Here is a 15754-nt window from a genome sequence, read left to right as displayed (position 1 = left end):
TTCCGTACAAATAAATTATTTCTACTACTTAAGTACTACTGATTTTCGTTTTAGTATTCAGTGCTACTCTAAAGTTATCAGTACTATATGGTGTGCAATGCTACTGTAATGCAAGTTTTATTAGTTTTACCTGTTAACTTTTAACTTGTCCTAAAGGATTACTTTTAATTTTATAAGATTAGTGTGGGTATTAAATCTGGAATATTTTTTTGTGCTACTACTTTTAGGTTAGTATTCTTACAGCTGCTGCTCTTCTACTGCTCTATACTGGGGGCATATAGTAAGGATGTAAATAAAAGTATTTAAAATGTTTACCAGTTTGCATGTGAACTAATGTATTGTTGGTATTTATGCTGTTTGTTGATAAAATTACTTTTAGTACAAAAAAAAAAAAATCATGGAAGAAGTCAACCAAGTAAGCTTTTTAGATGAGTGCTACTACCTTTTTGTTTTTGTTTGTGTTTCATTGTCTGCAAGGTTGCTACACTTTTTCAGTACTTAAAATTATTCAGTACTTTTTACTATTATTGCTACTACTTTGAATGTAAAGCTACCAGAATGTAGGTGAGGTTACTATAGGTCAAGAGCATAAAGTTAGTAGAGATGTATTTGTATTTGATTCAGTACATACAATTACTACTAGTACGATTATGGCTTATGTTTAGGATGCAAAAATTTAGTATGTATGAAATCTTTTTACATTCCCGCGGGTGTGTGTGTGTGTGCGCGGGTGTGTGTGTGTGGGCCCGAGCATGTCATAATGTGCTGTGGCCTGCAGACTGCAATTGATACGGCACATATGGAGTGATTTCCTGTTTCTCAGATATCATCTTCTCCTTCTTTGAATCTTTGCTAAACAAAAAGAAAGAGGCCAGAAGGATGAAAGAACAAAAAACCACTGCTGGAGTGCGTGAAGACATAACCAGCGGCAGCCGTCAATCGAGGAACAACGGAGTGGTTTAAATCCATTAAAGCCATTAAACAATCGCTCCCCGCTTCAACCTCCCGAAGAGATTTGAGTTAAAAAAGCGACGGAGACGCTGCCAAAGTTGCGACCTTTTCAAAGCTCGCTGCTCTTTGAGTCTTTGGAGCAAGAAGGAGGGGAACTGAGATTAAAGTGAAAGATTGAGAGAGCTAAAGCGAGAGAGAGAGAGAGAGAGAGAGAGAGAGAGGAAACGGACAACTTGCAGATTTTAACCCGCCTTTTGTAACAGCTGATTGATTTTACACTTTCCTCTCTAATCCTCTGCATGCTAATGCGCCGGGGTCGTGACCTGCGTGGTGACCTTTAACAACATTTCAAGCGTGCGCCAAGAGCTGTGAGGTGTTCTGCGAAAACGGCTTGCGAAAGTCTGTGTAAACACGGGAAGCGTGTGGATGAAGTAAGACCGCGACAGCGCTGTTTCACACGCAGATACACTCGGAGTGACCCGTCTTCGGAAAACACGCGCAGCTCCGCTGTCGCCGCGTTATCTCTGGTTACCGAGGAGATGGAACTAAACGCCAGCACATATGTTTCCTTTTACTGCAAGTCATTTCCACACACACACACACACACTCAGCATCGGTAGTGAAACCGGGTTGTTAGGAATAAATACCTGAGGTGCAGGACGTCCTGAGTGAAGGAAGTGTCCCATTCATTTTGAATTAAAATGCTGCGTCCAATAAGGAGGAGAGAATTTTTCAAGCTTGCAGCCGATCCAAAATCGAGCGCTGCCGTGCTCTCGCTTGGTCGTTCGGCCTGTCGTTCCATCCCCATACAGACGAGTTGAAGTCTCCTGGGGCTGCGTTACGCAAATAGAGACGCTGCCTTTAAACCACCTGCGACAGGAGACCGGGGTTCAAAAGGTTAACGTTTTCCAATTCACCTCACTTGTGTGGCGAACAGGATCGAGCTCTTGAACTTGACCCCAGGGCCTCAGGGTTCAGAGACGCGAGGCGGGGTTTTTTACGACACACAGACCAGCTGTTTAGAGTGATTTCAGAGCGACTGCAAGTTTATGGATGCGTAAAGGAACTCTCGCGGCTAGCCAAAATAATACAACACTAGCCGATAAACACACCGAAAACGACAAATATTTCACTTTCACGCTGTTCCAGAGTCATATGTGAGAGAACTAAAGTGTGTTTAAGCCAAAGTTTTAAGGAAGGGTGTGTTCACTGACCGCAGGTGTTCTTAACTGTTCACTAGTAAACAAAGCACATGCTGTGGAAGAAAAAAAACGGGAACTGAAACGCAATGGGACTTTGTTTTTTAAAGTATCTTTTTCATCTCCTGGTTATCAGCAGAGCAGCTTGGTGGAGACCGTATGTCAGCTTCACCTTTGGCTCTTTTCTTTTCTTTTTTTTTTTTATTTTCCCCACCCGAACAGGAAAGATGACCCGATTGACAGGAAATCTCACCCTTTCCACTGTGACCAGGGCACAGTATAAAAAAATACATATTGTTAACAAGGACAAACCGTTGGGATGTGTTTTGTTTGTTTGTTTGTTTGTTTGTTTTTTTTTGCTAAAGATGCGAGTCAACTTGTACCATTTATTCGTTTTTTTTTTTTTTTTTTTTTTTAAACTAATGTCAAAACAAAACACCTCATCCTGTTTGTTTAAAGGCAACTAGCTTCTGCCATGTGCAATATTTCATTTACCTGACCATGAAAAGATTTTATTATTCATTCATTATTTAGCATGTAGAAAAAAGCAGAGATTAGGAAATTTTATTTAAAGCATTTACAAAAAAAGAAAAGAAAAAGGAAGAGTTTAGATTTTTGTTCAGCATTTAAAACAAAAAGATTTTTTTTTTTTAAATTTAAATTCAGATTTTAGTTAAATGTAAACACTGAGATTTTTTTTTAATGCAACATTTAGAATATTATTGAATTGTGAATATATATCGAATTAATTAATATAAATTTTATTTTAATATTTTTTTAACAAAGGAAAAAGCACAAAGGTTAAAAAATAAATAATTAAACATTTATTTTAAATTTTATTATTATTATTATTATTATTATTATTATGTAGGGGGAAGTTTAAGCAATAATTTATTTTGAATAAAAAAATAAAACAAGTTATGCATTTTTTTTGTTTGTTTGTTTTTTCTTGGACATTTTTTAAAAATGAAAAAAAAAAAAAAAAAACTACAGTCTGGTATGGCCGTGAAATTCACATACAATTTAAATTAAAATTTAATTTTATGCACTTTTTGTCCTGATGGTGTGCGTCGCTTCACATAAGAAAACGTGGGCGTGGCAGTAGGGGTGGAGCACTGACGTGTAAGAAGGCGACAGGCACAGACACACATGCTTATTTTTATTTATTTATTTATTTATTTATTTATTTATTTTAATTGTGACAACATAATTGCTCACAAATCAAAATACTGCAATTTCAGGGCCAGAAAAACTTCCATTTAAAGTCGGAACTCAAGAAACTAACCAAATCTGATGCGAGGGCGATTATTAGAAATCCTGGTTTCTCAAAGGTTTCTTTGAAAATGAAAGAATTAATTCAGGGCCAGAAATGCTTTTACAGGTTGCAGACTGCAGCTTTAAGTGCCAGGCAGTGGGTTCTATATGCCTCCTTGAATGCTGTGATTGTTAAGCGAAGCTCGGTGATGCCTTAATTCACAGCGGAGAGTTTAGCTAAGGACGCGTGCGTGTGTGTGTGTGTGTGTGTGTGTGTGTGTTCAGCACTACAGATTCAGGACGCAGTTAAAAGGCTTTTCTGGTTTGGCTACGGCATCAACGCGAGCTTCCGAGCGCTGACAAAAACCGCGACCACAAAACCACCGCTGCAGCCTGTCAGCGATGTTAGTGCTGCAATTCCTCATTCAGTCTCTTAAATCAGTGTCAGTGATGCAGCTGTTAATTTGGGAGTTGTTGTGGAGGCTTGTCGCATCACATCCAAGCGAAGAACAACAACAACAACAACAAATTATGATTTGGTGAATGCAAAAGGTTTTATTTAATTGTCCTAGTTACAGAGAGTGAATCGTCCTGTTCTGTGAGTCGGATATGATTCTTCTTCTTTGTTATTTGACCCTCTTGTCGATTCAGAATGTCTGTCTATCATCTATTAGGGCTACATCTTATGGTAGGCGGCTTCACTACTCGACAGCATGGCAACAGTAACCAAGTGTGGGCAAGGCTTAGTGCATGAAAAAGCAGTTCAAAGCAAAAGAAAGATTGTGATTGACAGCAATATAACTAGGCATTCTTATTGTGTGTGTGTGTATGTGAGGGGGGAAAAAGACACACACACGCACCTTTCCCACATTAGGTCATCTAATATCCAGGTTCATGTTCGCTCTGAGGTGTGTGTGTGTGTGTGAGAAAGCTCAACTCGCTGGACAGTGTGTGTATTGTTCAGTTTGAGGAAGTCCTCTGGCGCTCCAGGTTAAACATTACCTTTTATTTCGTCCCAATTCAGACGGATTACACGCCACTTAACGAGTGGACCGGGAAGCGTTTGAAGGAACGGACGTTTTCTGGTGTCCGATGTTTTGCTTTTATAGTCTGAAGTAATGATCAGCCTCAACTCATATTTACACGTCGTCGTTATCGCTATAGTAACAGCTCGTCCACGGGCACTCGGACGAACGATCGTATAAAATCTTAAGAAGAGATAAATATCTATAAGATAAACAAACATCTCCAGTGTCCAGGTTTGTTAAAACATGACAAGTTTCTCTTCAATTGAAGACAGAAAGAGACAAGGGATTAGTAATAAACGGAAAAGAAAAAACGAAGACGACGAATGAGAAGAGAAAGAGGAGGAGGAGGAGGATGGGAAGAGCGCCGTTTATGGACGGCAGTGTTGGTCATGAGAGAGAGGGAGAGAGGGAGAGAGAGATACTACTTCAGTGTCCTACTTTTTTTCTAGCTGAGTCACTGACACCCTGATCCTTCTGTTTATCTATCTATCTATCTATCTATCTATCTATCTATCTATCTATCTATCTATCTATCTATCTATCTATCTATCTATCTATCTATCTATCTATCTAGTAGATAAGTAACACACACCCCAAGCTTTAATCTTTAAACCCAACCATTTTTATTAACAGTAACTAGGTGACACTAAAACACAGATCGTAGCTACAACATAATAACGGGGCTAAATATTTAGCTAGCTAGCACGATAGCTGTAGATTTCGAGCGTTCTAACTAGAAAATAAGCGGTGCCGTGAGAGCAGAGGCAATACCAAAGTGTCAGGAGTAGCAACGTTTTCCTCAGCCGTGGTGTGGAGTCGCTGAGAAAACAATCCATAAGGCTAAAAAAAATCACACTCTGATTCGCTTAGCATCGTCTGATTTTGCTAGCTAAGAATTTGAAGCTGCAAGATTTACTTTAGTGAAGTTGTCACTTCACTTTTATTGCTGATTTAGCTACATAGACAGACAGACAGACAGACATACATGTAGATAGACAGACAGACAGACAGACATACATACATACATACATACATACATGTAGATAGACAGACAGACATACATACATGTAGATAGACAGACAGACAGACATACATGTAGATAGACAGACAGACAGACATACATGTAGATAGACAGACAGACAGACATACATGTAGATAGACAGACAGACAGACATACATGTAGATAGACAGACAGACATACATGTAGATAGACAGACAGACAGACATACATGTAGATAGACAGACAGACAGACATACATGTAGACAGACAGACAGACATACATGTAGATAGACAGACAGACATACATGTAGATAGACAGACAGACAGACATACATGTAGATAGACAGACAGACAGACATACATGTAGATAGACAGACAGACAGACATACATGTAGATAGACAGACAGACAGACAGACATACATGTAGATAGACAGACAGACAGACAGACATACATGTAGATAGACAGACAGACAGACATACATGTAGATAGACAGACAGACAGACAGACATACATGTAGATAGACAGACAGACAGACATACATGTAGATAGACAGACAGACAGACATACATGTAGATAGACAGACACAGACATACAGACAGACAGACAGACAGACATGTAGATAGACAGACAGACAGACAGACATGTAGATAGACAGACAGACAGACATGTAGATAGACAGACAGACATACATGTAGATAGACAGACAGACAGACATACATGTAGATAGACAGACAGACAGACAGACATGTAGATAGACAGACAGACAGACATACATGTAGATAGACAGACACAGACATACAGACAGACAGACAGACATGTATATAGACAGACAGACAGACAGACATGTAGGTAGACAGACAGACAGACAGACATGTAGACAGACATGTAGATAGACAGACAGACAGATAGACAGACAGACAGACAGACATGTAGATAGACAGACAGACAGACATGTAGATAGACAGACAGACAGACATGTAGATAGACAGACAGACAGACATGTAGACATGTCTCTTGAAGTTAACGAGATAAAAATGAAATGCAGTTTATGTGAGAAAGCAGGAGGTGTTGAACTCCTCTCTCCTGTGGGAGAACTCTACCGACTGACACTGGAGACTTCTTCCCTGCACGTGATTTGTCTTACAACCGGCATTATTGTCAGGGCTGCTTTCCTAGAAAATACATCAACACTTTCTGACCAATCAGAGTCGAGAATTCATCAGGGTTTTGTCAGGAAAAGTAATGAGACTCGTGTGTCAGCAATTGAATAAAATCCAACTGCAGTGTGTGTGTGAGAGAGAGAGAGAGAGAGAGAGAGAGAGAGATTTACTGTAGATGTCTGATTGCAAGCTGCAACTAGAAGATTAGAAATTAAACTCACACACAAAGTAGTAAATATTGACCTTTAATACCACTCGAACGCGCGCGCGCGCACACACACACTAACACAACTAGTGACCTTTAATTTTACTCTCTCTGACACACTGGGGCTGTCCCGCGAGCAGTCTCGTGCTCTGATTGGTCAGCGCGAGGCCGCGCGCTCAAAGGAAATGGGTCGGGTTAGCAGGTCACGTGCAGCCTTTAGCTCCTCGCGCAGCTCAGCGGATTCTCACTCGCGCTAGTGCGCGCACACACACACGAATTCACTGTTACATACACAAGCGCCGGCAGCGAGCTCGCGCGCAGCTCTAGTTACTGAGTGTTCGGGCGGCGCGCGTGAAGAGAAGTCGCGAGGATGACCGGCGGGAGTGAACCCTAGAGGCGCATTGCATGCTGGGAAAGAAGGACATGCATGCTTAAGACAGTCTATTTTTTTTGAAAGCGAGATACTAAGGGGACAACACATCACATAGGTGAGTCAGTTCTTGTCCCCCTTTACCGGAGCTCGCGCACGCCGTTACACGTTCGTTTGTGCACGAACAGCTCGATTTACACAACCCTAAAGATCTATACACATGCGTGCACGCCCGCGCTTTCCTTTTTTTGACCGTTTGTTTGCTTTGCTTCATTGTGCACGTGCGTGTGAGTATGTATGTGTTGTTCGGTTGCAGTTTTTTTCCCGCGTGCAGCTACAGATATAGATGGCCCATTGTGACTCCTGCATTGTTCTTTCCCGGTATTGTTGGCAGGGTGTGGAGCTGCAACTCAACCTCCACTTTGCTATTAATAGTTTTTCTTTTTTAAAAGAAAGAAAGAGAATGTCTCTCTGCTAGATGGGCGGGACGCACGCGGAATCCGCAGGAGGGGCGACCGCGCGCGCGCACGCACACACACACAACCCCTCACCCCAAGCCCCAAGGGGAACAAAACTAAGCTTGACTGACAAAAAGGGGGTGATAACAAACCAGTGTGTTATTGTGAGTATCAGGTTTTGTCCGAGCAAACTCCATTCGTACGTCGTCAAGCGCCATAACCTCAAGCACGCTGTGCACGTGACGCATTTGTTTACTCGCGTGCATGTTCCCGCTTTACGTGACTGAGTCTCACGTCTCCTGTTTCCGTCAGTAAACTGTAACCGCCAGTGAAGTGCATGGAAAAGGAAAGGAGGACAGTAAAGATGAGGATTAAAGGAGGTTCAGCTGTAACACCTAGACTGAGCCTCCTGCTGGGCAGAAGTGTGAGGGGCAGATTTAAAGTGCTCCTCACATCAGAGCTCGCTTAGCGTTCTGGCCACTAACATGATCATATATTTAGAAAGAGATCTTTCTTGTACTAGTCTCACAATCGTCCAATGAAACGCTTTCTAGTGTGTCTCTGTCCCGCCCCCTTGCCCTACAATTCGAAGCAAATGTGGTATCATTAATGTGTGTGTGAGTTGAGCAGTCACGTGAATTTCCAGAACGTTTTTACAGGTTGTTGGATGTAGCGACGTCGCGCTCTCAGACTGATCATGGGCGCTTTTATGAAGGTGTGGTGGTAGCTCGAGTGGTTAAGGCTGTGGGTTGTTGATCGGAAGATCAGCGTTAAAGCCCCGGCACCACCAAGCTGCCACCGTTGGGCCCTTGAGCATGGCTGACCCTGTGCTCTGACCCCAGCCACCAAGGATGGGATGGGCGAAGAAAGAACTTCACTGTCCAGTAATGTATATGTGACAAATAAAGACAACTTAACTCATCACCACATGACATCTCTTCACCCTAGCAGCACTCGAGAGAAAAAAACTCTTCACTGTTCTCCATCTTGACCTGGCTAAGCGGTCGGATCCAAGCGCATCTCGAACACGATTGGCTGTTTCAAGTCTTTCAACACCAGACATGACATCACAACTCTTAACCCACAGTATTCTGTCCTCTCTCCTGTGGACTGGAGACACACACCGGCTACCTCCAATAAAATCTGAAGAATTCTGTAACAGGCTCCGTGATCTGTGTGTAAGATTGTGAAAATTGTGATCACAGCATCAGTCAGCAAGCTGCAATTCCCACCCAGAGCCTGGTAGCCCCACCCCTTTTCCCTCTACGAGCGCTAAGATGCAGGCATTGAGTACATGAAGTGTCCGACATTCCTCACTTTCGAATACGTGCATCCTTTATATGCTTGAAGTGCACAGTGGTATAGGATACCCTGATTTGGGACGCGCCCAACGCTCGTGTAACATTCTGTAGAACTCTGGATTTATTTAATGGCCAATCACAGGCTTCTGCAATCCAGCGTTGGGCTTCACCTCACCGAGTCTGTGTTTTAGGAGGCTTTTCTCTGTCTGTGTTTTGGCCATCCGGCCAAATTCCCAATGGATTCTGCTGAAATCCGTCCCTCTGTCTGGGAATCCTTTAGGAAATGCAGATTATTATAACAGCGAAGTGGTTTATGATCACGTCTTATAAAAACGTGCATGTCTATAGAACGCTGGTCTGTGTCTCCAGTTATTATATAATAACCTGTCTGTGTGCTGCTGAGTCCTAGCACCTAGCGACGCTGTGTGTGTGTGGGGGCGGAGGTGTGAGATCATCACGTCAGGTTTAATGTTTTGTTGTTCTGTGGAGGTCTGTGTTCGGCATCGCCATCTCGTCTGGTGTTTAGTGAACTCTTAGATACGGCTCGTTAGGTCTTTATCGAGAGAATAAAAAGTGTGTGTGTGAGAGAGAGAGAGCGAGCTTGGAGTAAAACAGCAAATGGAACTGTATTTCAGCCTGAGTGAGTGTGTGTGAGTGAGTGAGACAGTAGATGACTGGATAAATCCTGTCCCTGGGTAGCCCTGATCACACAATGGTGCATTGATTGAACCGGACGCTGTGTGTGTGTGTGTCTTGTGACTCTGCACCATCATCCAGCGGGTGTCCTGTCCTGTCCCCCTCTCTCTGTTTGTGTGTGTGTGTAACGTCGGATCCCCTGCATTTGTTTCCCAGAAGTCAGCACAGTAACAGCCCGTGTCATGCAACCTGTGTGTGTGTGTGTGTGAGAGAGAGAGAGAGAGAATAATGGACTGTATCTGGAGACTGTGCAGCTGTTGTAACTCCCAGTAGTCTCTTTAACTCTCTCTCTCACACACACTCTATCTCTCCCTCCCTCCCTCCCTCCCTCCCTCAGTGATGGTGTTTCGCAGGAAATGTGTTGTGTTGCATAACACACTCCACTTTTCCTTAACTTTGTCATTTGCTGATGTAGGAGTTCCTTCAGTCTTCATAAACGCAGTGGTTTTGCGGCAAAATAAAAAAAAAAAACAGTGAGCATCAGGCATCTGTATTGAGTCAGCGTCACGTCTTTCCTCGTCTCGGGGCAGAGTTGTGCGCAAGATTTAATACACAAATAAACAGAATTTAAAAAGTTGTTTAGTGTCAGGTTGTGTTGGGGTTCACTGTGATAGTAGTGGTGTGTGGCGTTTTTTATTAGCTGAATGGCAGAAGAACTGACGCATGAACATCATTGTGTGTGTGTGTGTAGGTTTGGGGGGGGTGTCTGTGGGTTGATCTGAGTGTGCTTGTGTGTGTCTAAGAATTGGTGTGTGTGTTGGTTGGGGGGGGTGTCGGTTGGGATATGCGTGTCAGTTGGTGTGTTTGTGGGTTGGTCCGTGTGTGTGTGTGTGTTGGTTGGGGGGGGTGTCGGTTGGGATGTGTGTGTGTGTGGGTTGATCCGAGTGTGCTTGTGTGTGTTTGAGTTGGTGTGTGTGTGTGGTTTGGTGTGTGTCTGTCTCTGTGAGTTGGTGTGTGTGTGTCATTGGCACATGCTTTTGTTGTTGTTGGAATCCATTTGTGCTGCGTCACCATGACAACAAGATAAACTCGGTCATCCTGCAGCTCTGCAGGTCAGTCAGTGAGCCGTGTGCAAGGATTTAACACGGGGATTTGTTTAATCAGCTTTTTACTTCTGCAGATGCTACGACAAAACGTTTAGCGCTTTCGTCTCAATCAGCCATTCTCTGTGTGTGTGTGTGTGTGTTATAGTGGCGTTAATAAGCGGTTTAAAAGAGCAATTACTAATTTGTGTTGTACAAAACTTTACATTGCCATAGTAGCAGATGAAGAGGAGGCGGAGTTTAGATTTTCATTAGTATGCTGAAAATGGGCGAAGCTTATGGTTTTATTGGTGTGATGAAATGGGCGGAGCTTCCCCCCTCTTACAGCGAAGCCCAAACACTAATCATGATATTTCTACATGATGGACTACACAAGCGTGTTTTTTTTACAGTTTGTTTTGGAGGATGTGATGAAACTAGTAGTAGCTTGTAGTAAACATTGTATAACGTTTCGTCATAAACACAACTCTTACTCTGAATATTGTATTTACTTCAAATTCAAAACAAACAGACCTGCTTATATAATAGAGACTGTAGAAATAATGACAAATCAGCGCTCTCGCTCTCTCTCTCTCTCTCTCTCTCTCTGCGTCTGTCTGTCTCTCTCTCTCTCTCATGGCAGAAATATAATGACAAATCAGTTCTCTCTCTCTCTCTCTGCGTCTGTCTGTCTCTCTCTCTCTCTCATGGCAGAAATATAATGACAAATCAGTTCTCTCTCTCACTCTCTGCGTCTGTCTGTCTCTCTGCGTCTGTCTCTCTCTCTCTCTCTCTCTCTCTCTCTCTCTCTCCGCTAAAGCAATGCTTCACCTTTATACACCTACAGAAAGGCAGAAGAGCTCTGGTAATGGAGTGTGTGTGAGAGAGAGAGAGAGAGAGAGAGATCACTGAAACATTTAGTGAGGCAAAGAACGTGGAAGAAAAAAAGTTTCTGGTTACCAACACTGTCCTGTCTCCCTCTATCTGTCTCTTTATCTGTCTGTGTGTGCCTCTCCATAGGAATGCTCCTGTTCAGTCAGGAAAGTGTGTGTAGTCTGATGGAGGTGTGTGTGTGTGTGTAGTCTGATGGAGGTGTGTGTGTGTGTGTAGTCTGATGGAGGTGTGTGTGTGTGTGTAGTCTGATGGAGGTGTGTGTGTGTGTGTAGTCTGATGGAGGTGTGTGTGTGTGTGTGTAGTCTGATGGAGGTGTGTGTGTGTGTGTAGTCTGATGGAGGTGTGTGTGTGTGTGTAGTCTGATGGAGGTGTGTGTGTGTGTAGTCTGATGGAGGTGTGTGTGTGTGTGTAGTCTGATGAGGTCTGATTGCCAAATAAGTCATCTTAAAGGCCAAGTCATCTTTCCAGCTTCATTTTCTCTTTTATGAAAGAGTAATAAACTAGAAAATTCCATCCAGTCTCACCGTCTCTCTCTCTCTCTCTCTCTCTCTCTCTGTAGGTATTTTAGCTGAGCAGGGAGATGAGTGGAGAGATGAGTGCGGAGGTCATGTCCCCCACCAGTGCAGGACAGAAAGAGAGATATTTTGACCGGGTGAATGAGAATGATCCGGAGTACCAGCGAGCTCGGAACATGCCCGCTGACCTGCGGCAGGATTTCAACATGATGGAGCAGAAGAAGAGGGTCACACACATCCTGCAGAGTCCTGTGAGTCCTACACACACACACACACACACACACACACAGATCTCTAAGAAAAGATCAAATTTGCAGAAGTCTTCTTTTTGTCCAGCCAGAGTTCAAGCACCGTCCAAGCCACTACTAGTTACCAAATAAATAAATAATAGTAATAATAATAATAACATACAAGATGTGTTTATATTTACGATCCCTTTAGTCTTTTGATTGTAATTCAGTGTGCTTGATTTGCAGTCAGAGCAGAATACAGACACAGCGAAGTGGGTTCCGTATTTGTCCTGTTTTGTGTGTGTGTGTGCCAGTGAAACCATGGCAACTAGCTGAAATATGAACGCCCACGACAGTAGAGTGATCTTGAGTGATGCAAAGTGTAAAAATCTCTGCTGCTTTGAACATAGCGTGATGGATCAGAGCAGCGGTCAGTATTTTAGGACGTAGTCTCGAGTCCCTCAGAGCTCTTGGTGAGCATGGTTCAGCTGGACATGTTTACTGGGGATGAGTTTCAGGGAGAGTCTAAGCTGCAGTGTTTTCTTCAGCAAGCCTGGTTTACCACACCCATCTTACTGACACACACACACACACGCCGGTCTCATGACAGTGTGTGCAGTGGTGGCTGGTCTACTGTGGTTTAGTGTGTAAAGCAGTTTTACTGTGTGTGTGTGTGAGAGAGAATGTGTGTTCATGGTTATTCTTAGGCAGCCTGCTGTTACATAAAAGTGTGATTTTTTTTGTTGTGTGTGTGTTTTGTTTGGACTGTGGTTTGGTAGATTGCATATAGTCCAGAGTTTCAGACTGTAGGTTGTAGTTAAGGTCCAGACAAGGGTCTATGCTTTCAGGAGGAGTCTTTTACTTTCAGGACGGAATAAAAAATGTTTCAAAACCAGTCTCCAGCTCCATCCTCCCTAATAAACCCATCGTTCATCCCACCAAACCCAGTGCCCCCCCCCAAACCCTGTTTCCACCACTCTAATCCCAGCATCATCTCCCCCCAAAGCCCTGTCTCCACCACCCTCAACCCAGTGCCCCCCCCTTGCCCTGTTTCCACCACCCTAAGCACAGTGCCCCCCAAAACCCTGTTTCCTCCACCCTAAACCCAGTGTGTCCCCTAAATCCCTGTTCCACCTACCCTAAACCCAGTGTGTCCCCTAAATCCCTGTTCCACCTACCCTAAACCCAGTGTGTCCCCTAAATCCCTGTTCCACCTACCCTAAACCCATTGTCATCATTTCCCACAAATCCATTGTTTCCCCCCAATCCCTGGGTTTCCCCTCCCAACAAAACCCATTATTCACCCCCAAACCCAGCTTTGTCAACAAGGCAAAAGCAATGAAACTTGAGGATTATCAGGAAAGAGTAAAGACAGTTGTGACTGTAGCACTCTCAGAGACTCTAATACTATTAGTATTAGTATTACTAAATGCTCATTATTAGCTTCTTCTCAGCTTTTTAGCTGAGCTAATCAGGCTTTCCTAGCAAACCTGACAAGCTGGAGCTTTCACAAATATAAGATGACGTTGTGCGTTTAGCGGTGGCCTGGGAAAGAAATGAACACCTGCGAAGGCAAACTCTGACGCATTGTTGTGTTGTGTGTTTTCATGAGGTCATCGTATCGCAACCAGCTGTCACTGATCCTGTTTCGTGTGTGGGCTTGTTGAGAGTGTGTGTGTGTGCTGCTAATATTAATGTCAGAGGTGATGTTTCCCACGATCATATATCACAATACACACAAGTACAGGTCTCGCATTGTATAAATACATGTCGTTTATTCAGGATGACGAAGTCGGTGTAGCTATAAATGACACAGTTCGTAGTTGCTAATTTCTGAGGAATGGAAGAGTTAGCATTGTAGCTCAAATATAGACATTTCATTATGTCCTAAAGGAAAAGTATGACCGACACGCCTCATAAGCTAACACTAAACCAGTAAAATTAGTTAGATTTTGCTATGTAGCAAAGAAATCAGGGATATTATGGAATTTTCTGTGTGGTGATTAACATTTTTGGTAAAGATTTATGACCATTCATTACTACATTTCTTAAAAAATGCCCACAGAAATCCTGTTGGATTGCCTCACGTTCACCAGCTAGCTTGAAATGATTTGTGCTAGCATGTTTACACTTGGGAGGAAGGTAGCATTGTTTTTAGATGCTTTAGTCTTTTCAGAACGCTCATGTCGAGGCATTGTCATGAAACACGATCATTTGCACTTTTTCCTTTCCATCTTTTTTTAAAACACATCTAACATTTGCGTGAAGTTTTCATAGGGGAAAAACATGCCAGCGGCTTTAGCTAAAAGTGGTTAGCGCCGTCAGTAGGGCATCATGGAAAAAAACATCATGTGAACTCACTGTCTTACTGTGTGTGTGTGTGTGTGTGTGTTTTAGTTAACTGTCTAGCTTAGCTGGTGCCGTTGCTTATTACCTAATCTAAGGTGATGTAAACTGCACAGCAGGGAACAAATCAAATCAAATTAGCCTGGAGTGTGTTTTTCTTGAACCCAGCCCGAGTGCGCTGGGAAACGGGATGTGTATCCAACACACACACACACACACACGAGATGGTAAGGGCTGATAATTATTGTGACACACTGTTAATCTCTCAAACTAGAATGGTGTTGCAAGGGGAATAATTTCCTCAGTTTACATGTTACGATCAAAAGAACCGTTATAAAGTATCAGCATATGTAAGGCAAATGTTGTATACACACACAACAGACAAACAACTCTTAAATCCTGTCAGCCAGCTAGTCCGCTAGCACTGGGAGGGGGGGAGCTTGGAAATACCCTGCTAGAAATCCTGTCAGCTCATATTTACCCTGATAGCTAGCATTAGCGGTAAGGAATAGGAATATTTTTATACGATTATGGCCTTGGTATTTCTTTCAGAAATCTAGTCAGATTAGCTCATGCTAGCCAGCTAACTAAGCTATGTAAATAACGCTTTATAAAATTCAGCCCCAATTTGTAATCGTATCTCTAAAAATCGTCTCCGAGATCCTTTCTGCTCACTTTAGTCAGCTAGTTAACCTTAGCAGTGATCATTTTATAAAAAATAGCTTTGAAAATCTCCTCAGAAGGTTGTGTTAGTTAGCTAACCGCTATCATCAGGAAGGATTATGAACCTTTATGAATACAGCTTTAACAAGCCTTTCAGAAATCACGTCACATTAGCGCGTTAGCGAACTGTCCAGCTCGAGCAATATTGATTTGCTTCATTTGTACATGTGAAAAAATCCTGTCAATTATTTTAGCCAGCTAGCTCTTGTAAGTTAGCTGATGCTACTGAGCCTCTTTGAATATAGCTTTTTAAAAAAAAATCCTGTCATGTTTGCAGATGCTAGCTAGCAAGCTGGTATTTGCACTTAAGTGTAATTTTGTATCTTGAAGAATACCCTTAATTATCCTGTCAGGGATTAACAAGCTAGTTTTCATTAGCTGTTAAAGTTTATGAATGTGG

At 42.7% G+C, this 15754-nt stretch overlaps 1 protein-coding gene across 7 annotated transcripts in view; it reads left to right on the top strand.

The window, feature by feature from the left end:
* Positions 1–15754, top strand: part of add3a (adducin 3 (gamma) a) — an 83089-nt gene that overhangs the window by 33988 nt on the left and 33347 nt on the right. For 6 of the 7 annotated variants that reach the window (XM_058381790.1, XM_058381791.1, XM_058381788.1 and 3 more), the window contains exon 3: positions 12100–12306. In XM_058381790.1, the coding sequence (XP_058237773.1) occupies positions 12121–12306 (186 nt within the window). In that variant the 5' untranslated portion in view covers positions 12100–12120. Of the gene's footprint in view, positions 1–7040; positions 7288–12099; positions 12307–15754 lie in introns of those variants that run through there. The other variant, XM_058381786.1, reaches the window with a different exon arrangement.

Source organism: Hemibagrus wyckioides, linkage group LG27 (assembly GCF_019097595.1).
Source record: "Hemibagrus wyckioides isolate EC202008001 linkage group LG27, SWU_Hwy_1.0, whole genome shotgun sequence".
NCBI classification, from domain to species: Eukaryota; Metazoa; Chordata; class Actinopteri; order Siluriformes; family Bagridae; genus Hemibagrus; species Hemibagrus wyckioides.
This window is presented reverse-complemented; position numbering and strand designations above follow the sequence as displayed.